The sequence below is a fragment of the Bombyx mandarina genome, chromosome 11, assembly GCF_030267445.1.
Source record: "Bombyx mandarina strain Sakado chromosome 11, ASM3026744v2".
In the NCBI taxonomy this organism is placed as follows: Eukaryota; Metazoa; Arthropoda; class Insecta; order Lepidoptera; family Bombycidae; genus Bombyx; species Bombyx mandarina.
Genome location: NC_143218.1, coordinates 6497105 through 6521464, shown reverse-complemented (window position 1 = coordinate 6521464; position 24360 = coordinate 6497105). Strand labels below are relative to the sequence as shown.

Sequence of the window (24360 nt, the reverse complement as noted above, 5' to 3'; positions counted from 1 at the left end):
TATGCTAGCGCCAAGTTTTGACAACTGATTTTAAGCGAACGATAGCGAAGCGAAGCGAAGATACGTCGTAACTGAAGTTTGTTAGGGGTCATAATCATGGATGCCTTCAGTCACCTCAGACTTTGAGGTCAAACTTTCAATTGGTCTGACCAAAAAGTCAAAAGCCAGTGAAATAAAATAGGTGACATTTTGCCTTGAATGCTGCACCAGAATCTAATCATCATAGATAAACACTAATCGTAAATGATTGCTTTGTTCACAGAAAACAGAATAATAAATTCAAAACAAATTTCGACCTTATCTCCACTAGTAAAAGCGTTAGTTTACAGTAAGCACACATACAAAATTCGCTTACATATCAAATGCAATACATATTCATAGTGCTTGTTTAGGTAATGGCGTAATCGATAAGAGCAAGCAATTTTAAAAATTTATTCCGCTTTAAATTACCTACGTCATAATGTTATAAATTTTATAATGTTCTGTATGGTTAATATTAATTAGTTTTGAGCGTAATTAGACTGACTAGCTTTGGAAGCCACGGAATGCTGGATTGTCCCATAAGCTATTTTTTATTACCTCAGATGAGAAGATCCCATGTTAAGTGGTTACTTAGAGCCCAAAGTCTCCATAAATAAATTCCCGTGGCCCTCCCCTTATATTAATCATATCAAAACACGGTTGCCTTACTGTTCAGAGCGCACGACCGCTTGGCTGAAGAAACCATTTTTTTTAATTGCTTAGATGGATGGACTACCTCACAGTGGTGACCTGACACCTGGTGTTAAGTGGTTACTGGAGCCCATAGACATCTACAATGTAAATGCGCTACCCACCTTGAGATATAAGTTCTAAGGCCTCTCTATAGTGACGTCAGTTAGTTATTTGGTCAAATATAGTTAGGATAATGATTTAAAAAATTGTTACTTATGTACGCTCTCGCTTGCAGTTCGTACCAACCCAAACTACTTTAATGATAACACTCCCTAATTATACCGGGACCAATTATTCTGGTCGCCGTTGAATTTTGTAACTGACATCGCTTTTAATTTTCATCATCCAAATAGCTTTGAAAGTTCAATGCAAAACTTGTTCTAAGCTCTAAGTATCTATGCTTTCACTACGACATTTTGTTCGATAAAAATTATTTTGTTCACTGGCAATAAAAAAATAAAAAAAAGAAAGATAAAAATCACTGTCACTGCCATCGCCTATCGGCGCCATCTTTTTTTGTTGCTTAGATGGCTGGACGTGCTCACCGCCCACCTGGAGCCCATAGACATCTACAACCAATGCCGCTACCAACCTTGAGTCATGATGTTCTAAGGTTTTAGTATAGTTACAACGGCTACCCCACCCTTTAAACCGAAACGCATTACTGCTTCACGGCAGAAATAGGCAGGGTGGTGGTATCTGCCAGCGCGGACTCACGAGAGGTCCTACCACCAGCAATCCTTTCGACACTAAGAGTAACGCCCTCTATCGTTGAATAGTCGAATGAATATCGAAGGATCTAGTAGCACCTAGAACACTCGAGAGTACAGCGCCATGTATTGTCAGATAGCGGAAACACAATACTAGAAATGTGTTGAATATTCTCGAAAATTCTAGGGATATGGTATCGACTATAACAGCGTTGCAGGGATGGACCGCAGTCAGTCAGTAATCGGAACTACTCGAAGCGAAACAGCGAACAGATCACCTGAAGCGAAGAAGAAGAAGTGAATTGAGAATTTTAAAGTGTTTGTGAAATATTTTAAGTGTTCTAATCATTGCGGTCAGGGTCATCCGTGGTTATCGCACCATCTCTTTTGAGGCGGCGTGTGTACTGGCTGGGACGCCGCCTTGGGTCCTGGAGGCGGAGGCGCTCGCCGCTGACTATCAGTGGCGAGCTAACTTTCGTGCCCGGGGCGTGGCGCGTCCCAGCCCCAGTGTGGTCAGAGCGCGGAGGGCCCAATCTCGGCGGTCCGTGCTGGAGGCATGGTCCAGGCGGCTGGCCGATCCTTCGGCTGGTCGTAGGACCGTCGAGGCGATTCGCCCGATTCTTGTGGATTGGGTGAATCGTGACAGAGGACGCCTCACTTTCCGGCTCACGCAGGTGCTCACTGGGCATGGTTGCTTCGGTGAGTTCCTGCACCGGATCGGAGCCGAGCCGACGGCAGAGTGTTACCATTGTGGTTGCGACTTGGACACGGCGGAGCACACGCTCGTTGCCTGCCCCGCATGGGAGGGGTGGCGCCGTGTCCTCGTCGCAAAAATAGGAAACGACTTGTCGTTGCCGAGTGTTGTGGCATCGATGCTCAGCAGCGACGAGTCGTGGAAGGCGATGCTCGACTTCTGCGAGTGCACCATCTCGCAGAAGGAGGCGGCGGGGCGCGTGAGAGACGCACAAGCCCGCCGCCGTCGAGCGGGGGCCAGGGAGGCGGATCTCGCCCTAGCCCTGGCCCTCTAAGTGTTTCGGGTCCCCCTCATATGTCGGTCTGGGGCCCGGCGAAGGGGGCCTAAGAAGACGACGTGCAAGCTGCTCTGCACGCGTTTTACGCAAGAGCATCCGGGTGATGGAAGGCCGGCTATCCTCGACCCACGCTAGTTCTGACCCAGCGGGGTATTTCGTAGGATAACCAATTCAAACCGGCGCCATCTAGGCGGGCTTCGGACAGCCTGCCGACCGAGAGGGCTGGTGGTCGTGGCGCCGACGATCGCTGGCCCGGCGTCCCGAGGGGGAGGGTGATGGGAGAGATGTGCTCCGCACTAAACGCTTCACTCTCCTCCCCTTGCCTTTTCATGAGTTCTGTCTCATGCGAGGGTTGGACGTTGGTTGTTGAGCGACAGGAGGTTTTAGTCGGTTCGACTCCGACATGCCCCACCCTCCATCCCCAGTGGAGGGTGGGAGTCCGGCGATTTCCTCTAAGTGCAAATACAGTGTTAATATAGGAAATACACATAAATTTCTTATAGATAAGCAACTCAAGCACTCAACAAAAATGTTTACAGGCGTCGGCCACTAGAAGGCTTCGCTTCGGTTAGTTTCTCATTACTCCTGTAGATGGCAGTAACATATTACCTATTCTATATTTTATTTTTAATGAAGGATTTTGTAAATTTTAAAACCGTAAATTGATAAAACTTAATCAATTTGTCTATAACAAATGATTTTTAATTTTTTTAATTTTGTGTGTTTAGTTATATAATAATTAAATGCCTCAATTTTAACGACATAGAAGTTTAGGGGCATTCGCTACCAGATATCGCTAGTTTCCATACAAAAAATATTTGTCTGGAGGTATTGCAGTTTCAGAGCCCTGACATTCGTTGTCTGACTTAGGAAGAGTGAAGACGTCTCGGAACTGTCATTGTTTCGTGCCGCGCAGTCTCTTTGCACGACTACCCATCATACGTCCACTACGTCAAAAAATAATGAAGATATCGGCCCGTTACGCGACATATACCTACATATTCACTACTACACATCGGCTCTAACGCGCCTTATGCTATCATTATAACAAAAAGGCAGTTAGTCAATCTACCAGTATTTGTAAATAAAAAAACATACTATTATATAATTTAAATCATCTAGAGAATCGCGACGCAATTCAAGAAATGAGTTTTTGTGTAAATCTGTTTGTGATGGCGCCTTCGTCTCGTTGCTACCTTATCAGTTCTCGGTGTTTATCACCTTCAAACTCAAGGGCTAGGTGTTGCCACTTCTTGATAATGCTTATGACAACTCAACAACTTTGTAAGAGAGTGATTTATAACAACAATTATGATAAAAATTTGTCCTGACAATAAAAGTATAACCTACCTACCTCTATAACTTACCTATAAGCAACTCTCCTAAAGGTTTGCAGTGACATTGTCGCCTGATTACCACAAGCGAACGTATTGTTCTTGTAGGAATCTCAATAATATTATAATCTCTAAATTAGTTGGAGATGACAAAGCGAATGTCTTCCACCTACCGAATGATTTCACTCGGCAAACCGACGGTTCGAATACTGTTATCCGGAACACATTCGAAATTATCTGGCTATTCTATGACAGATAAAGCGAAACTAATAAATAGATTGACTATCGAAAAATTTGTACAAATAAAGTTTCTTAACTTTCGCTTCACCCGTCGTTGTTGAGCGTAGAATGGAAAAATCCTTTCAGGATACTCTGGGTTTCAGACAGACGACGCTAACAGATATCACAGAATACTTTTTCACATGTTTATATAAGTAATGCATGTATTTTTTTTAATATGTATATGTCGGGTTAGCCACAATTATTGACACAATCCTCAGACATCATAGGGGCGAATAGGGTGATTGAGCTAAGAGAAATATTGAGTACACTAATCACATTTGTTGTCTTAGACCAATTTAGAAATCTTCTCTTGACGTTAGCAAACGAAAACAAGTGACAGTTCTTAGGACGGAGGCACCGCTCTTCAAGAAGGCTGGTTGGTAAATGTAACGGCGTGTATGCGCCTACATCGGCTAGGCTCTGTCATCAAAACCTGTCACTGCTACCAAAGTAATGACCGTCTCCGACATATTTATTCGGTTCATCTACTTTAGACGGCATCAGTATAGCCAAATCATTTTTGCCTTTTCGTATTTTATTTTTATTTATCCGTAAAAATCTAACCTTTTTCTGTGAAAGGCAATAAATGATCTATCATATACATAGCTAACAAACAACTATTCATTTTTGTCTATTACTAGATACACTCGTATAAGATGGATTGGATGCTTTGTGAACCGATCCCAATATTTCTGAACTCGTAACATGTAACAAAGAGCAGCTATCTGTCTGAGTAGCAGGCCACGAACTTCACAAATACGTTTGAGATGTCTCACAGAATACGTATTTTCACAATACAATACATACGAGTATATATTTTTTCATATTTCCTATTTCGTAAACTATGTGTTAATAAAGTAAAGTTCTGTGAGCAACTTCTCTATGAGTGTCTGTGCGAACTAATATGTCGCGAGTCCTTAGTTACGCGGTCAAGGTATAATGTTAATTTAAATATATTATATATATTTATAAAATAAACTTGCTCTTGAAAAACAATAAAAATCTCAAGTAAATTTGAGGACAATAACCAAAGTTACGATCTTACTCAAAGCGAATTTACATTATTAAAGATCGGTACATCGATGGACCGAATCTTGTTGTTCGCAACTTGCATGCTTACAAGGATTAAATTGAAAAAAAATCTTTTTTTTATTGCTTAGATGGTTGGACGAGCTCACAGCCCACCTGGTGCTAAGTGGTTACTGGAGCCCATAGACATCTACAACCTAAATTCGCCGCCCACCTTGAGATATAAGTTCTAAGATCTCAAGTATAGCTATAACGGCTACCCCACCCTTCAAACCGAAACGCATTACTGCTTCACAGCAGAAATAGGCAGGGTGGTGGTACCTACCCGTGCGGATTCACAAGAGGTCCTACCACCAGCAATTACGCAAATTATAATTTTGCGGGTTTTATTTTTATTACACGATGCTATTCCTTCACCGTGGAAGTCCATCGTGAACATTTGTTGAGTACGTATTTCATTAGAATAATTTATACCCGCCTGGGATTCGAACATCGATGCATCGCTCAACACGAATGCACCGGACGTCTTATCCTTTAGACCACGACGACTGTGCTGCTGCTGATGATGATGACCTAAGCCCTATTTAATATTGTTCAATTTAGCATAAATAGCAATAAAACAAACATAGAAAGGTGAACTTTATATATACTGAATAATAACTCAATATTTCTATATTCATATTTGTATATATAAGTACTTAGTCTGGCCATAAATACTGTTACAATTGAAAATAAAAAAAAATTATATTGCAAATAACATTTATTACTTTCACAGTGTGTTAGTTTAATACAAAAATATAAAACAATTTAAAGTATAAAAAGCTTATTCGAAGTGGTCTCCATTGACTGCAATACAGTCCTTTAAACGTTGAGGCCAGTTATCAATAGAAGCACGCACTCTTTCCGTGGGAAAAATTTTCACTGCCAATCGTACGGATTGTTTTAGGGACTCCAAATTATCATGGTGTTTAGAGCAAGCCGTACTCTCTAAAACTGACCATATATCATAATCCAGCGGATTAAGATCGGGACTAAACGACGGCCAGTCTTCAGCTCTGATGAAGTCCGAAACGTTCGTTTCCAACCAAGACTGCGTAGACCGAGCTTTATGACCTGACGCCGAGTCTTGCTGGAAGGACCATTCTTGATTATTGAACATGGTGTTGTTAAGGGGCTTCACTACCTTCTCAATGGTATCTTGATACACTTGTGCCGATGTTTTGATACCTTTTTCACAAAAGTATGGCTCCGTCACTCCTTCATAGCTAATACCCCACCAAACCATCACTGAAGTCGGATAGTGCCCACGTTGCACTCTGTCGACTAATTGGGAAGCTTCCTTAGAGCTTTGAGCATAAATACGGTCATTTTGTTTGTTAAAATGTTGCTCAATTGTAAAAAAATTCTCATCCGTAAACAAAATTTTTCTATGACCTCCCTTTGCGTACCGCTTCAGTAGTTGTTTAGATTTTACCACACTATTCTCTTTTAAATTATCAGTTAAGAAATAACCAGTACGACTTTTAGAGGCTGCAAGTCCTAAATCATCTTTTAAAATACGCGACATGGTTCTAGGTGCTATCTTCATCTCCCGAGATAAAATCTTTTGCTTTCGGACAGGATTTCTTCGAATTCTTTCCCTTACTTCTTTGACCACCTTTTTCGTACGAAAACTACGTGGACGGCCAAATCTTTTTCTGTCACAAATAGAAGAGGTCTCATTGCACCTATTCATAGCCCGGTACATTTTACTAATACTTTACTAATACACATTTTACTAATACCAAGCGTATGGAGAGTTTTAAAAATTGCATTTGGCTCCATACCTACTTTGTGTAATGCAATCACAGCGATCCTGTTCTCTTTATCACCCCACTCCATTTTAATATCGCAAAATATTGTACAATGTATTGGCACCAAAATGAGAAAACTCAATGAGCAATCATATAAAAATGACAGATTCCAAATTCAAATGTAATATTTTCTTTATTTTTAATTGCAACAGTATTTATGGCCAGACTAAGTATATTGCCAAACTGTCTGTGAGGCTACCGAAGACATCTCGTGAGATGGATTTATGAGACTGACGGGTCTCGACGCGACTCCCCATCGACCCAACTCATCCGAACAACCTTCTAAATGACAGTCCTTGCAATTGTTTTGTGCGACTTTATACTGAATTAAAAATTTACCTAAGTCTCTTGTTAGAACATGCCACTTCAGAATGACAAAATACCGTAATTGTTGGAGATCTAAATGGGCGTATCCTAAACCGCATTAGGGACACGCTGTCTCTGTTACTGTCGCTAAAAGCAATAACCACGAAAACTGTGGAATTTAGTCATATGAAATCAACGCTTCATACAGCCCCAACCGTATCAACTTGTCCTTTATTTGCCGACGGAAACATATTTCGTTTTCGTTATCGTATCACTCTTGTCTGAGCGGTCGAGGTCCTCATTCAGTAGCTGTGGGCTGATGTTATGCGCCTCACGAGCAATCACCACTTCTCCCGGTCTGTGGCGAGTCTGATACGCTCATGCAAACAACTGCCAACTGCTGATTTGACTTGGTCGGTCTATAGCATGTGCAACCCTCCACGCGGTCTGGTGCCTTCTACTTTGCTCTGAACGACATGGCTTAATGAAACATATACGACACACAAAAACACCCACCGCGACCAGTATTCGAAGATATCGTGGTATAGCAGTCAACCAATAAGGCCATCAAGATAACATGATAAAAAAATCCCCGATACAAGCAAAAACCAATACTAAATCGAGTCACTTTATTTGGTACATATATCTAAGGTTGAAGGCGATTTTTCTACGCCAGCTGTTCAGACCCGGACTAATGGCCTAGACACCCGATACCCTTGTAAGGGGACGTGCTCCTTCGTTCGATGATATTGTAGTTATCGTCATACACGTAATAGCCTCGCGAGTCGTGGTAACTAAAATCACATTTCCGGCTTAATTTCTGTTTTTATATTTTCATTTCACAGTTGACGATTTAGCAAACACATTTTTGTGTTTAGGGACGATTAAGGTGTTAGTTGTCTGATTTCTAAAGGCAAAAGCGATTTAATTGTTGTATTTTTTTTCTGTTTGTTCACGCTAGTCTTCCGAACTATTTCAATGTAGTTCTCACAAGCAGATTGTGGTCTATTTAGAGTAAAATATAGACCATATTTCATTAAAAACGGACGTTACAAAAAATATTGTCGTAATTTCTGGAAAATACTTTTACACTCTTAGATTATAGAAGTTAGGGGTGTTAGGTTTTATTTTCGTTACGGAATTTCTTGATTCGGTCGCCGCGCTCAAAGCCCGCGATAAAAGCTATGCAATAGCTTAAAATTATAAACAACCTATCATTCCACTGCTGAGGGTAACCGCACGATATAAAACGTAGCCTACGCGGATGAAGCCGTACTATAAAAGCTAGTTTCATCATAGATGCAAAACATAATAGTATTTCGTGCTTACAGAATCTATCTGATTTTGTAATGTCATTGTTAACTGAAATTTACATAACAAGCTCACGATCTACCTGATACTATGTCGTTACTGAAGCCATTTCATTATCACTACCTTATCACGGAAATACTCCGCCAAACCATACGAAGTTTTTTCGGGACGAAGTTCCCTATGGGGCGATGCGGAGGGGTACCCTAACCGGGAAAAAACGTCCGTAGCGTAAGATTTTTATTAGTAATGCACACAGTATACGACTTAACTTTATAATAACGTACAAATTAGTAATGCATACAGTGTACGACTTAACTTTGTAATAACGTAAAAAAATAACATATATATTTATCATTCATTTACCATGATCTCAGAGCGTTCGTTTGCGCAATACACTAACTCTTATGCAAACAACCGTGAATGAAGTGTTCCACAATAAGTTCGCACGTTACGGAATGACCGTGGGTTGTTGCGAAACCTCCAGTTTTATTTTCTTTATACCTTGAATAGAACTTAAAATTAATATTTTTATAATAAGGAACTTCGTTCCTATCCGGTGTCCCACATCACCACACATCTTTTTTTATTTATTGCTTAGGTGGGTGGACGAGCTCACGGCTCACCTGATGTTAAGTAGTTATCGGAGCCCATAGACATCTACAACGTAAATGCAGCCACCTACCTTGAGATAATCGTTGTAAGGTCTCAGTTTTTACGACTTTACATTCTTTTCTGTACCCGACGGGAGGGTATCCGCTTAACAACAAACGGGCCGTCAAATAGTTCACCCATCTACGACGAAACACTCTATGACAGACATTAATTAACCAGATCAGAGTTCAACTGAATCGATATTCTTGTCAACCGCGCATACAGTCGAGCCGTTCGATGTATTTAGTGACACAAATCAGACTATACAAACAATCTGTTCTACTTATTGCAATATGTTTGAACGATTTTCTGTTTGATTTAATATATATAATTTTTTATATATATCTGAACTTCCAGTAAATCCAATATTATTTTTTTAGTACAAGTATGTGTTAATAACAGCTATTTAAAAGCGACTATCAGTCGTCATATACCTAATGCATTATTTTATTATTATAATAAAAATAATAAATACTAATAATAAATATAATTAATAAATTATGCTACTCAATTTTCGTAGCAAGTAAACATAAATTGACAAAAAAATAATCAACCAATTTAAATGGTCCCATCCTTCTAAGTGGTCTCAACTAATTTTAGTAGTCCCAACCTATTTTAAATGTCCTAACCTATTTAAATGATCCCAACTTATATAAACTGTCCGAACTTATTTAAATAGTCTCAACCTCTTTAAATGGTCCTAACCAATTTAAATGGTCCTAGCCTATTTGAATGGTCTCAACCAATTTAGCTGACCATCAAATTAGTCAAGGGGTTACTGAAAATTTATTCAGTTACTGTCTTCTGAACATTAATGCAAATGAATATTATACAGGTAAAATGTATCAAAATAATGTATGAAAATAAAATGTATTACTGCTTGAGATACAGGTTTTATCACAGGTTTGCTTGAACTAGAAGCACAGATGCAAATTATGATTGTGTTTCTAGTTCTATGTTAACAATAAATAAATAAATGATCACACACATAAAGGTCACATTGATTTGTTTGAGTAACTCAAACCTGTACATAGAAACCCGTAATTTAAAATTACACACACGGAGGAGTATGAAATTTTCCACATGTATAGAGAATATAGAGGAGTACATCATTTTAAATTTTTTTTAAATTATGCATAAAAATACATTAAATCAGTAAAAAAATACATTACACACACTACTACAATGTATTTGACACACACACGCATGCATACTATTTGATTATTGTCAAACTTTTCATATTGCTTATTGTCTGTGGTCAAATTGAGAATAGATTTGTTTGTCTTTATTAATATTTGTCTAAAGTGTAGTCTTGGCGAAATCTGTGATTATAGAAGTAATAGTCTTTGACAATAGAATCATAATAGTGTACAAACTTATTTCAATTAATTATAGTCGAATTTCGACTGCCGTGAGACAACTAGTTCATATTAATTTGTTTAAGGCATATTATATTCGACATTCGTCTTTTAAAGGCTTTTCTAGTACTCGGATCGCGTTTCCGATCCGGCGGTAGATTCAGCGAAGCACTGCTCTTGCTAGGGCTGATGCTAGCAAAGCTTGCTAACATTTGTTTGCAAACAATTTTATTTTTAATTAAAGATTTAGTTGTAAACAGATGTTTAGTTAAACATTAAAGTATTAAACTTTTATTGAAAAGGCAAGAGAAAAGATCCGACCATTACAGAACGCAGTGGAACGTAACTTAATTTCCGTGGCAGCGCATAGTATATTCTATTCTATTTCGTCTGACTCTACACACTGAGAGATCCGTAAAGATTATTGTCTAGACTTAATGCTTCTGAAATTCGATCGATTTGTCGCCATCCGAGATCCCTTGGTAACTTATTAGTTTTTTTTATATGAGTATCGAACTGTTTTCTTTAATATCCTGTAGTCGAACATTTGCATCACTCGATACGAATGCACTGGGCGTCTTATCCTCTAGGCCACAACGACTTCAAATTCGTACATATCTATATATATAAAAATTAATTGCTGTTCATTAGTCTCGCTAAAACTCGAGAACGGCTGGACCGATTTGGCTAATTTAGGTCTTGAATTATTTGTGGAAGTCCAGAGAAGTTTTAAAAGGTAAATAAATATGAAAATGCTCGAAATTAAATAAAAATAATTTTGTTTTCCTTTGATATGTCCCCCGTCCGACGGATTCCTTTTGTTTGTTTTAAGTGTATTTTATACAAAAATTTAGGTATTTTATTTATTGATTGAGGCACTACGAAGCCTGCCGCTTCAGCTAGTGTCTTATAATTTTTTTTAGAACTTTACAGAATGTAATCGATAGATCTTAAATTTACCGAGAAAAAAAAAACTAAAGAAAGTACTTTCAAATAATTGCTTGTTACAGTTGCAGCTACGACTTCCTGGAGATCATCGAGGTCGGGGTGGAGAACGCCACCGACCACTCCGGACAAGACTGGCTCATCGACCACCAGGACGCGTTCAGCTCGGAAAATGAGGTAGCCCTTATAAAATGCTCTACTAGAAATATTTTATACGAAACGTATTTTTCTTTGCTCATATTATCATCACCATCAGCCCTCAGTCGTCCACTGCTGGACATAGGCCTCTCCCAATCCACAACACAGTCCTCGACTCTCCTCATCAACCTCTTGCCGGGCATCCTTATATATTTCTTTCCTCATTTAACGTGTAAACAATATTGTGGTCGCATTTTTTTGCAAAATGACTATGCCCAAAAGGATCGGTACCACCGTTCTACCTATTTCTGTCACCCAGCAAGTAACGCTTCCTTGTACTATTGAGTAGCACTTGATCCAACGCAACTTAGACTTCTGCCTTCTGTCTAGAGTTAGTATGTCTGAAGTATTCATATCGTGTTTTTATTTTGATTTATTGTAAATGGGGGGGGGGTGGACGAGCTCACAGCTCACTTGGTGTTGAGTGGTTACCATAGCCCGTAGACATCTACAACGTAAATGCCGCCTCCCACCTTGAGATATGAGTTCTAAAGTCTCAGTACATTTACAACCGCTGCCCCACCCTTCAAACCGAAACGCATTACTGCTTCACGGCAGAAATAGGCAGGGTGGTGGCGTGACCTAACCGCGCGGACTCACAAGAGGTCCTACCACCAGTTGTTAATTGGATCGGGTAAGTAGAGAGCTCGTCTACCCATAAAGCGTTTCCTATTGATAATCTGTTTAGTGTTTGATTTCTCTTTCTCGTTAAAAGGCGAGCTCTATTATAAAATAATGGAAGATCTGTTAATTAAGTTTTATCAAAACTTGACATTCGATTTAAAACTTATCGTTCAATTCAACTTACAACTCAAGCCGAGAGTTGCGGACACGATTCATTCATTTTTCAATTTTCAACATTAAAACATTCGTGTGATGAACCGATTTCTTTGCTCTTTATCTGGGTTTTTATTATCTATATATATACATACTTACATATATATACATACATACATATATAAGTATGTATCCGGTACCCATGACACAGGAACCCTAATTTGGGGCAATGATTTTATTAATCTATTTGGAAGGTAACTAACTTATTTCTGAACAGATATTAATTGAGTTAATTACTGGACTGTATTTATGTTAAATTGTTTATTATTAAGACACATCCACACGCCACGGACTGATTCTGCTCGCCAGTAAACAACAATTTGTTTTACTTTCATCTGATTAGTATGGCATTAAGCAGACATATTCCCCAAAAGCTTTAAGAACTCACGATCAAAATACAATTAATATTCAATTAACAACCATAATAATATTGTGGTCATTTGTATGTACCACAAATGTAATTGTTTCGAACGAACAATGAGTTGAGTGAAGGCCGTCTAAAGATGAATAGATACGGCATGCGGATAATCCTACGAAGATGGATTACTATTGCTTCATTCATTAAATTAGACGCGAAGGCTACAATATATTTCGTCGTTGGGATTAACATTTTTGCATGGGATTATAACGTTTCATATTTACTCTGCGCTACAATTCAGTGTGTGTTCTACATTTTAATGACGGTATTGCTAAAAAATTAAGCTATAGCGGTAAGGTTGGCAAATGTGAAAAACAAATATTATTTTTGAAATCATTGCATAAAAATATATTTTACGACAGGTTTTTTTTTTTATTGCTTAGATGGGTGGACGAGCTCATAGCCCACTTGGTGTTAAGTGGTTACTGGAGCCCATTGACATCCACAACGTAAATGCGCCAACCACCTAGAGATATAAGTTCTAAGGTCTCAAGTATAGTTATAACGGCTGCCCCACCCTTCAAACCGAAACGCATTAATGCTTCACGGCAGAAATAGGCGGGGTGGTGGTACCCACCCGCGCGGACTCACAAGAGGTCCTACCACCAGTAAAAATCATGTGGCATAATGAAAAATAAAATATTATTAATATTAAGAATCATTGCCTTGCGCACGGCGACGCGTCGTCACACGGTACACGCTACTACATAATAATATAGACTGTATAATATATTACATGTATACTTGTATAGTATCTTTCTCGTCGGATCTTCTCAGTGGGTCGCGTTTCTGATCCGGTGGTAGTTCTGCGAAGCACTGCTCTCGCTAGGGCTAGTGCTAGCAACGTCGTCACGTTAGAGCCTCGTGAGCTCACGTACTAGTTCAGTGAATCTAATTTAACCCCTCGAGTTTACTAGAATAGGCAGAAAACAAAAAACACGCCAGGAATCGGTTTTAGGTACGTGCGGCTATAGACATGACAAATGAAAAAAGTAGCTATATATGTTGATCGGCAGCTCTGTCCACAGGCCTCTGTACCTTGCACACAACACAACATGAACCACGTCAACTTGAAACACGAGAATGAAATATTTTTGCGTTGTATTTAATCTGTCCAACTCTACAATCTGTAATTTACAAACATTACGCGGCCAAAAATTACATCTTACCAATCTCTGACGGTATCCTAAAATACATATATTATAATTGTAACCTAATACAATAATACATACGAACACGATATGTAATGTTAATTACTAATATTTAAATTACTAACATTTTTAATGGTGGTAGGACGTCTTGTGAGTCCGCACGGGTAGGTACCACAGCCCTGCCTATTTCTGCCGTGAAGCAGTAATGCGTTTCGGTGTGAAGGGGGGCAGCATTTATACTGTAAAAACGGAGACCTTAGAACTCACATCTCAAGGTGACAGCATTTACATAAAATAAATTATTAATAATTAAATTAAAATATTATTTAAGAACTAAACACAGACGAACGTTCGTGACATCCCTAGCATTATCGAGAACATTCCTCACAGGTCGAGTACCTATTTTCGATACGCGTTTCCACCTTAGACAATAGATGGCGTTGTACTTCTCGAGCGTTCTCGACTTTACTAGTTCTCTGGATATTCGTTTCTACTATTCGACAATAGATGGTATTGCTCTACCGGCATAACAATACTTTACCGACAAGATAACCTTCTGCTTCACATTTCATGATTAATAATTACTGTTTAAATAGGTGTGGGAAGAGACCGAATCGCTGATCCCGGAGTCGGACTCTATAAGCGCCGGCTGGAGCAGAGATCACCAGACGGCCCACGCCAGGAGGCTCTGTGGCGACTGGAGCGGGAAACTGAAGCTGTTGCGTTACCGATCGCGAAGCAACGCCATACGGCTCAGGTTTAAGGCGGACCACTCGAGGCATTTCGCGGGATATCGGGCTAAAGTCACCGTTGCGGATGGTGAGTTGAAATCCCACATCATAAATTTGAGCCTAATGGTAACACCACTTATTTCTGCCACGAAGCAGTCATGCGTTTCGGCGTGGGTGGGGCAGCCGGTGTACTGTGAAAGTGAAACCTTAGAACTCATGTCTCAAGTTGAGGGACAGCATTTGCGTTGTTGATGTCCATGGGCTCCAGCATCCACTTTAGACTAAGTGGGCCGTGGGCCCGTCCGCCCAACTAAGGCATAAGAAAGTACTACAACAGTATTATAAACGTCGTAAAATGTGTGAAGTGTATGGAGTTGAATTTTTATATATATTTAATGATATAGTGGCCCCCGGAAGTTGAAATTCGACTATAACTAATTGAATATTAATTGAAATTATAAGTTGGTACACTATTATGATACTATTATTTCTATAATCACACATTTCGCTAAGACTACACTTTAGAGAAATATTAATAAAGACAAACAATATTTAATCTATTCTCAATTTGACCACAGACTGTAAGCAATAAGAAAAGTTTGACAATAAACAAAGAGTATATGTGCGTGTGTGTCAAATACATGGTAGTGTGCGTAACGCTTTTTAATGGATTTTATGTATTTTTTATGCATAATTTAATAAAATATTAACATTCTGCACTCCTTCTCTATATTCTCTATAAGTGTGGGAAATTTCATACTCCTCCGTCCGCACAATTTTCGTAGAAAGGGGTACAAAGTTTTTGCTTCACGTATTAATATATAGATTGGGTATGTACTTCAAAGTGAATAAATAATAAAAGGCTTAACTGCTTTTTGTGTTATACTCGTATGTATAATAAGAAAACAACATTTGAAGCCGTTAATCTCTTATAAAACTAATAAAAAAATTAAACAGTAAACAGTATCAATAAACTATACAAAACTTAGCTCTCTTTTTACTCAATGACAGACTTTGACTCTATGACTTTGAAGAAAAACCCTTTTTTAAAACTAAAGAGTTTAAATGATAAAGGTTTTTCTTTAGAAATGTACATATGTACATACATATAATTCCGCTATAACGAAACTCTCGCGGTGTGAAAAGAAGCAGACATTATCATTATAGACAAAACCTGGAAAACCCAAAAACGAATCGACTGACGAGCTTCATGCCAGCTATGGACATTACTTATACAAGTGTACTGTTTGCTCTAGTAGCCCGCACCCGCATTGATTCCCTCCAGGTCATCCCATACCGTTTCTGCCGCAGGATAGCCGTCGTACCACTGTGAAATGTGAGGAATGTAGGTCTTTACGACCTGACCTGACCTCACCAGATCGGTTTCTCGCCGGATCCTCATCTTAGTGGGTTGTGATTCCGATCCGGTGGTAAATTCTCAACAACAATTCTCTCAAACTGAGTCCAGAGAATAGGTAGGGAAAATAAAAATGAAAATCAACATAGATTATGCATGCAGAGTACAGGTTAACTCATCGAATAGAAAAGTCGGTTGTTCCAGAACTTATTGACAATTCTCAATGAATACAAAAAACATTAAAAAAAAACAGTTTCCTCCCTGTGTTTCAAGAAACTTCCATTGGTACAAAACACTAGGACTTTTCAATGTAATATTTCGTAACTTTAGTGAAATCCGTAAAAGTTTTGCATTGTCCGTTGCGTGACGGGTTTGGTTTCGAAGCGAACGAAGCAGGCCGGATGTTCCGTCGGCAAGTTTATACCGACGTTACTATACCCTCAATACGGTTGAGAAGCAGTTCGAACTGAGAAATTACCGTTTTATTTATTTTTCCTACCTATGCTGATAGCTTTGAGAGGCTATTTCAGCTTCACCCTAATGTATAGATAAGCTGACGGGGCTCAAACCGGAAATCTTGTTAACACTGGTCCTAGCAAGAGCAGTACTTCACAGAATCTACCACCGGATCGGAAACGCGACAGTGGGCTGTATCTATGGGATAATTTACTCGTCGAGCCCTTCGTCGTAAGCGACGGGTTCGGCGAGGACGGTGACCGGTGCTTGAGGTACCTAAAAGCCAATCCCAATCGGGTGGATCCGTAATGACGTAAAGTTTTATTCACACTGTATATTGAATACTGACTGACTAGGTGGTTCAGTAATTAGGAGCCCTGGCTATTGCGCCAAAGGTCGTGGGTTCGATTCACGCATCAGGCTAACATTCGTGTGATGAACAGATTTGTTTGCTTTTTGTCTGGGTTTTTATTCTCTTTAAATGTACATATTTAATAACTACTTATTCGTATCTACGAACAGACAGAAACATATAAAATTTTAACAAGTAGAAATAGATCTAAATCTGACGGATGTGACGTCAATAACGCATGTGACACACGTATGTATGTAACGTGCTAATAAAATATATACACAGACCAACATTCTTCTTCTCGTCCTTATCCCATATTATATATGGTCGGCGCAGCATGTCTTCTAATTATATTGCATAGGGATTTGGCATGACTTTTACGACCGACCGCTTGTCCGACTTCAACCCTCCTTAGATTATATGTCAGCGTAATGATCCATTCTTTTTGTGTCGGTTAAAGAAAATATTGAATAACTATTATTCATTTTAATAAAATACAAAAAATAGCAAAATCATATTTTTTTATTTCGGTTTTCGCACGTCGTCGGCACAATCTATACTAATATATAAATCTACAGTGGTTTTTACGGATGTTCCGTTATAACTACTGAACCATGCATCCGATTGACTTGAAACTTGGAAGAAAATCCTAGAAATGTAGAAAATACTACAATATTTACTGCTAATATTTATATGAGTGTTGGACTTCCTAATAATAATGACAATAAATAATAATGTTTATTTTAAATGCCCAGCGAAGCGGGCGAGTACGGCTTGTTAAATCATAATATTCTTTATGATGATTCGAATGCTTACTTTACTTACACTGTAATCTATTTTGCAATTACGATGATAATTACTGTAATACTTTACTTTTTGTTGTAATGTATTTGAAAGGTTAGAAGTTCTATAGTTACAATATAAAACCCGTAAATAATGTTGATACTATCCAAATCGTGTTGGGATGCACTACACGTTCTATCGAAGTCAAAAAAGCCAAAAGTATTCATTGAGCGACCCCTCGTTAACAAGATACATTCATGTATTCATTCGTTCACTATTCAAAATGTTCTAGGTAATATTCGCTTCGTTCTGGGTTTTTTTAATTCTAAAATTCTATGGATTAAAATTCTTCTATAGGCGTATGTATTGCTGTCCGTGGGTTATCTTGCTTATTGCTTGAAGGGCTGGAAAATGTTTAATGCTTCAGAATTTTTTGTATGGCGAGCACTTAATAGCAATAGTCCTAAAACACTTTATTACAAAAAAAATATGTCCTAAAAACTCCCAATTCAAGTGTAGAATCTACCAAATACTTTATCTATACTAATATTATAAAGAGGAAAGATTTGTTTGTTTGTTTGTTTCGAATAGGCTCCGAAACTACTGGACCGATTTGAAACATTATTTTTCCATTAGAAGCCGACATTGTCCCTGATGAACATAGGCTACTTTTTTTAAATTTTTTATTATTTATTTTTTTGGTTTCATGTGTGTTTTAATGTTTCCGAAGCGAAGCGAGGGCGGGTCGCTAGTTGTTGATATTAACAATGGTGCTCACACTGAACAGATATATATTGTGAACAATATATGGATTTTTCTTAAGTTAAGAATGTAGAGCCAAATCTTCTACTTCTTGCCTTTATCCCACATTATGTAGAGTCGGAAGCATATCCGCTTATCATGCTGCATATGGATTTGACATGAGTTTTACGAACGGTGCCGGCATGACGCTAACCCTTCCCGGGTCAACAACTCAACAAAGCAACTGAGTATAACAACAAAATGATTCTATAGTAACAGACATATAATTACGCCTTATATAATTACCTCAAGCATCGGTCACCGTCCTCGTCGAACTCGTCGCTTGCGACGGAGAGTTCGACGAGTAAATTAACCCATAGAAACAGCCCACAGAGTTTATGTAGACCGGTAACCACTTAACATCAAGTAGTCAGTGAGCTCAACGCCCATCTACTAGTAATAACAATTCCAGAGCAGACTTAACTCAAAGTATCTGGAAAAGCTGCGTTGGTCCCAATGCGTTTCGTTTTTTTTTATTGGTTTTATAGGCAGACGAGTATACGGCCCACCGAATGGTTAGTGGTCACCGTTGCTCATGAACGTCAGCAATGCCAGGGGCAGAGCCAGGCCGCTGTTACCATTTCGTGCGAACTTCCCGACGGTAGGTATTTCCTTAGGGCATAGAACATGGAATGTCAATCAAAAATGTCAGTGATTACATACCAAATAAATGAATAAGTGGTTGTCTCTCAAGTTGGTTTGCGTATGATAATTTTAGGTAATAACGTCATAAAGAAATGATGATGAAAAATAGTATACTTTTATGAATTCAATTGGATTACTATCACTGAATTATCATCATTTCGTTTAATACAAAGCAAGAGATAGTTGAGAATTCCTTTTTTTGGCTTGGGCCGATCGTGCCTCTCTATCACTTGTTCCGCGCTCTCGCTTGCACGGTCACGCTCTGGCGGAACGTGACACTTTGTCGTGCGTGTAGCCAGTGTTCGTCGTCGACGTTCTCATGTCAAATAAAGCTTGGCGGCATTTTTTTTTGTGGCAAATAAAAAAATCGCGGGTTGCTTTTCAGTATATTATCAAAACAACCCTTCTACTCATACCTGTTCATAAAATATTTATAACTACTGATACCATGCACCCCACGCTTTTTTTACAATAAAATCATTTTTTCTTACACTACTGTTAATTCAAATTTATTAAAATTTATTTTCAATTTTTAATTTGGATTTTCTATAAAAGCCTATTTTGTTAGTTTTTTTAAACTACTATTTATTATTCATTTTTTAGTTGAATTTCATTTTTTTAAATTTTTTTTCCTTTTTTTTTAATATTGAATTGTCATCGGTCTTTAATAAATATACCAAATTTCGTGTTATCCTTTTAGACCTTTTGAAGGGAGTCAAAATCATATTCAAAGATTCCGTTACATACTTACGTCTGAAGCTAATAAAAGCGTATTAAAAAAATAGCATATTGAATTATCATCATTTTGTTTTATATAAAGAAAGAGTTAATTGAGAATTGCAATTTTTTCGATAAATTAATGCCTGGGCCGATCGTGCCTCTGTATCGCTTGTTCCGCGCTCTCGCTTGCACGCTCACGCTCAGGCGGAACGTGACACTTTTTCGTGCGTGCAGTCGGTGTTCGTCGATTTATAAGACGTTCTCACGTCAAACAAAGTTTGGCGGCAATTTTTTTTTTTTGTGGCGAATAGAAATAAATAGTTTTCATATTAACTGTATGTGGAAAAAACAATCGAAGCGAAGACGGATCACGTCCGATACAATTTGTCACCGCTATCTGATCGATGGTCACGTCATCTATCTTGTACTGATACACGGGATCTGCCGCCCTAATACTGTGTTTTTGTTTATGTTGCCAACAAAGTGGTATTCGTGAATAATATTAGAAACATTTTATTATATTTATAGTAGTTTGTAATCAATTTTCATCAATTCAACGCTTCTGAATAATACCGTTGAGCAGTATCAAAAAACCTCATTAATTTCACACACATTTTTTTTATAAAATAAGTAATTAATGGAATGATAATCAAAGAAAAGCTAGTACGTTTTTACTTGGAGATAGCACAAAACCAATTTCCAAAAGGTCACCCACTTGCAATATATAATATATTAAAATATATTATATAATATATAAAATAATATAATATAATATAATAATATTTATAGAAATTTTGCGGAGTGTTTTGATTAATTTGAGAAATTTGAAGTCGTCGTGGCCTAAAGGATAAGACGTCCGGTGCATTCGTGTGTAGCTATGCACTGGTGTTCGAGTCCCGCAGGCAGGTACCAATTTTTCTAATGAAATTATAATACGTACTCAACAAATGTTCACGATTGACTTCCACGGTGAAAAAATAACATCGTGTAATAAAAATCAAACCCGCAAAATTATAATTTACGTAATCACTGGTAGTAAGACCTCTTGGGCACCGCACGGGTAGGTAGGTAGGTTCGAAAAGTGAGGTAGCCGTTGTAACTATACTGAGACCTTAGTCCTTAGAACTCATATCTCAACGTGGATGGCGGCATTTACGTTGTAGATGTCTATGGGCTCCGGTAACCGCTTAACACCAGGTGGGTTGTGAGCTCATCCACCCATCCAAGCAATAATAAAGAAACCCACGTGCCCCCTAGCCGCGAGAACCTAGTAGGAGGTTGGGCCCTCCCGGCCCGAAAAAATTAAATTAAAAACAGGCCCAAGGATTATTCAAAAGTGAATAATCAACCACTCAGATAGCAACAACATCCCACTCTTCCCGGTGAAGGGAAGCGAACGGTCATTGATGGCTAATGATCAGATAACCATTGCCTGCCTCACGCTCAGGATGTCGCGCCACTCCTCATCATCGTGGTTGTCGATCATTCACGTAGTGTGAAGTTCTCGGTAAGAGCTTACTATAGAAATGATCCTATGAAGTAAGGTCTTGCCGCAATTGGCTGCCAATGAATCACCTGGTACGACGATGATACATCTCGTCAGCGCGATTCAGTTTCGGTCGAAAATCTAAAAGTGACATCTACCGGCGACAAAAATAAACTTTCACGCCGTCGCCACCACGCGCCCGCTTGTATAGTTTTTTTTTCCTACCTATTCTGATAGCCTTGAGAGGCTATGTCAGCGTAACCTTACAAGTGGGTGAGCTCTCGCGGCTTAAACAAAGAGGCGATGCTAACACTGGCCCTAGTAACAACAGTGCTTCGCAGAATCTACTACCGGATCGGAAACGCGACCCACTAAGAAGATCTGGTAAAAAACTGAGTTGGCTGTGTCTGTGGGTTAGTTTACTCGTTGAACCCTTCGACGAGAACGTTGACCGGTGCTTAAGGTACCATAAGTTAGTGGATCTGGATGGTCCGAAATGACGTATTTAGAGCTACGTCGACTGTTTACCATTCGGTCCGCAGGATCGGGCATATAGTTACCGGCGGCCACGATGGGAGGTTTTTCGAGTCACGCCGCTTTCTCGAAATTGTACTGCTGCCGACTGTAAGTACTTACTGATGGACTCGAGGTTCCTATCGTCGTGGAGATCCACGTTTCTTACGTACAACGGTGCTCCGACGGCTATCATGCAAAAAGGGGATTAAATGACTTGAAGGGATTTCAGATTAGTGCCGGCCACGTGAATGAACATTACACTTGCATAGGTCATGACCGGGCGTAAAGTTTTGTAGAGTGTCACCTTATTACGAAGGAACAATTTACTTCACTTGCAAATCATCGGATGGAGACAATCACACGATAGGGTAATAAATACTAAGAGGTATTCATGTATAAATTTGAATGGAAAAATCAAAAGTTAAAAAATAGTCTTAGTATTATATTTAATTTTCACTGATGAATGACAAAATCGCTCATTTCCATCTACATTAATCTCAACGGTGTACAATGTAATTAATAATATTGTGAGACCATGATGTGCACTTCTGAATTATGACATATTTGGAAACTCTTGCGTGTATCGTTAGGCAGAAAAAAAAGTAATATCAACTTTTGTCGGTGATAATTCAATTTTTGACACAATGTTGATAGAGGTCCGTTCAAGGGTTCTTCCCACGAATGAAACGTCACTTTTCGTCCTGCAAATATTTAACGGATCCTTGAAGTGTAAGGTCTTAGATAAGCATTGTATTAAATAATTCGATTTCCAGCTAAGTTGTATGTTTAATACTAAGAATGAAAGTTAAAACACAAAAGTGTTGTCAAACACGTAAATTCAAAGATTTGTGATTTGTTATTTACTCACCTCTTATTAGCGGGAAATTTGCACTCAAAATAAATACCTAAATCAAACATACTATTTATAAAACATAATATAATGCTTTGGTTATGTTCAGTATTATAATGTTAAAAGGAAATAAAGAAAACGAAGATAGGCACTAGGTGATATAGAATATATAAAATAATATATTATTTTTATGTTAAGCTTTAAAATGGCGTGCGAATCTTTTCGACTGACATCTAAGGCCGCATTAAATCTTGTTTTTTTTAACAGACTTTCAATAAAGAGGTGTTCTGTTTCAAGCGCTTTCATCACGAAATAGGCTATGTAGTGTACGAGAGAGATAACGCTCTACGGAGCCGAATTTAACCGATCGTCTCTTTCTGTAAGTCGATATGCACCATACAGGATAAGTGAGCGAAAATTGCTAGATGGCGAAAAAGAATAAGAAAAAACGACAGAATGAGCTTAGGTAATTTAGTTGTAAAAAAAAAGTTAGATGAAACAACAAAATTACAATGCAGTGCATCACTTTCGTTTATTCGCACGATTCCAATTCAACATGAATGTACCGCATACATTTAAAATTTTAAGATAGAATTCCAAGAGTTTGTTGTTCTAACCTAAAGTTTAATTAGTTCTCGTCGGGCTGGACGACAGGCAGGGCTCCCGCCCTCAGAGGAACGTGTTCTCGCAATATCTAGCATAGATTAGCAGTCATAGCTGAAATTAAACTTATTATTTATATTAGCACCTTAACTGCGAAACGCTGGGAGTTTCTCTTGCAGCAAGGTAAGAAAAACCTGAACTTCTCTGTCGTGCAGAGGCAGTAGCTTCAATAAGATTTAGTAGACGAGAGAGACAAATATACATATCTAAGTTAGATGTGTTAAATAATATTCAAGATAGAATAAAAATTAAATATCAAATTACTCGGGATTGTTTCTTAAATAGGTAGTCGTTGTAACCTAATGGATTAGACATCCGGTGCATTCGTATCGAACGATGCGACTGTATCGATGTTCGAATCCTGCAGACAGGTATAGTTTTTTACTTTTTTATTGCCCTTGTATTCTGTTGAGAATAAGGCCCACCTGCTGATGAGTGGTTATCGTCGCCCATGGATGTCAACAATTTCAGGGGCAGAGCCAAACCGCTGCCTATATTACTTGTTTACTTTGTTAATGTCTATGGATTCCATCCATCTAAGCAATATAATCAACACTAAAAAGTTCGCGTGCTTGTTGACAGCCCAGTCGTGTATGGACGTGAGACAAGTACTCTACAACAATCATTGCTATCTTTTCTCTGGATATCCGAGAGCTTCGTGGACCACAGCGAAACAGGTAAAAAGCGTTTGTGAATATTCCCATATGCCCTAGACGAAATTTCTTCAAAAGTAAATTTTCCAAAGGAATAAAACGTTGGGTGATTTGGGCCTACGCAGGAATGAAAACTGACTGACTCTACTTCTCTTTTCTACTTCTTCCGCGAAGTTGGAACTGGTGGTTGTAGGACGTCTTGTGAGTCCGCACGGATAG

At 38.6% G+C, this 24360-nt stretch overlaps 1 protein-coding gene and 1 non-coding gene across 5 annotated transcripts in view; one reads left to right on the top strand and one right to left on the bottom strand.

The window, feature by feature from the left end:
- LOC114242215 (uncharacterized) overlaps positions 1–24360 on the top strand; it is a 245435-nt gene that overhangs the window by 193543 nt on the left and 27532 nt on the right. For all 4 annotated transcript variants that reach the window (XM_089730835.1, XM_089730832.1, XM_089730836.1 and 1 more), the window contains exons 9-11: positions 11590–11701; positions 14725–14947; positions 24071–24165. In XM_089730835.1, the coding sequence (XP_089586961.1) occupies positions 11590–11701; positions 14725–14947; positions 24071–24165 (430 nt within the window). The remainder of the gene's footprint in view (positions 1–11589; positions 11702–14724; positions 14948–24070; positions 24166–24360) is intronic.
- On the bottom strand, positions 21321–21522 carry LOC114242289 (small nucleolar RNA U3). Its single transcript, XR_003624632.2, has one exon. It is a non-coding gene; the product is annotated as a small nucleolar RNA U3 (small nucleolar RNA).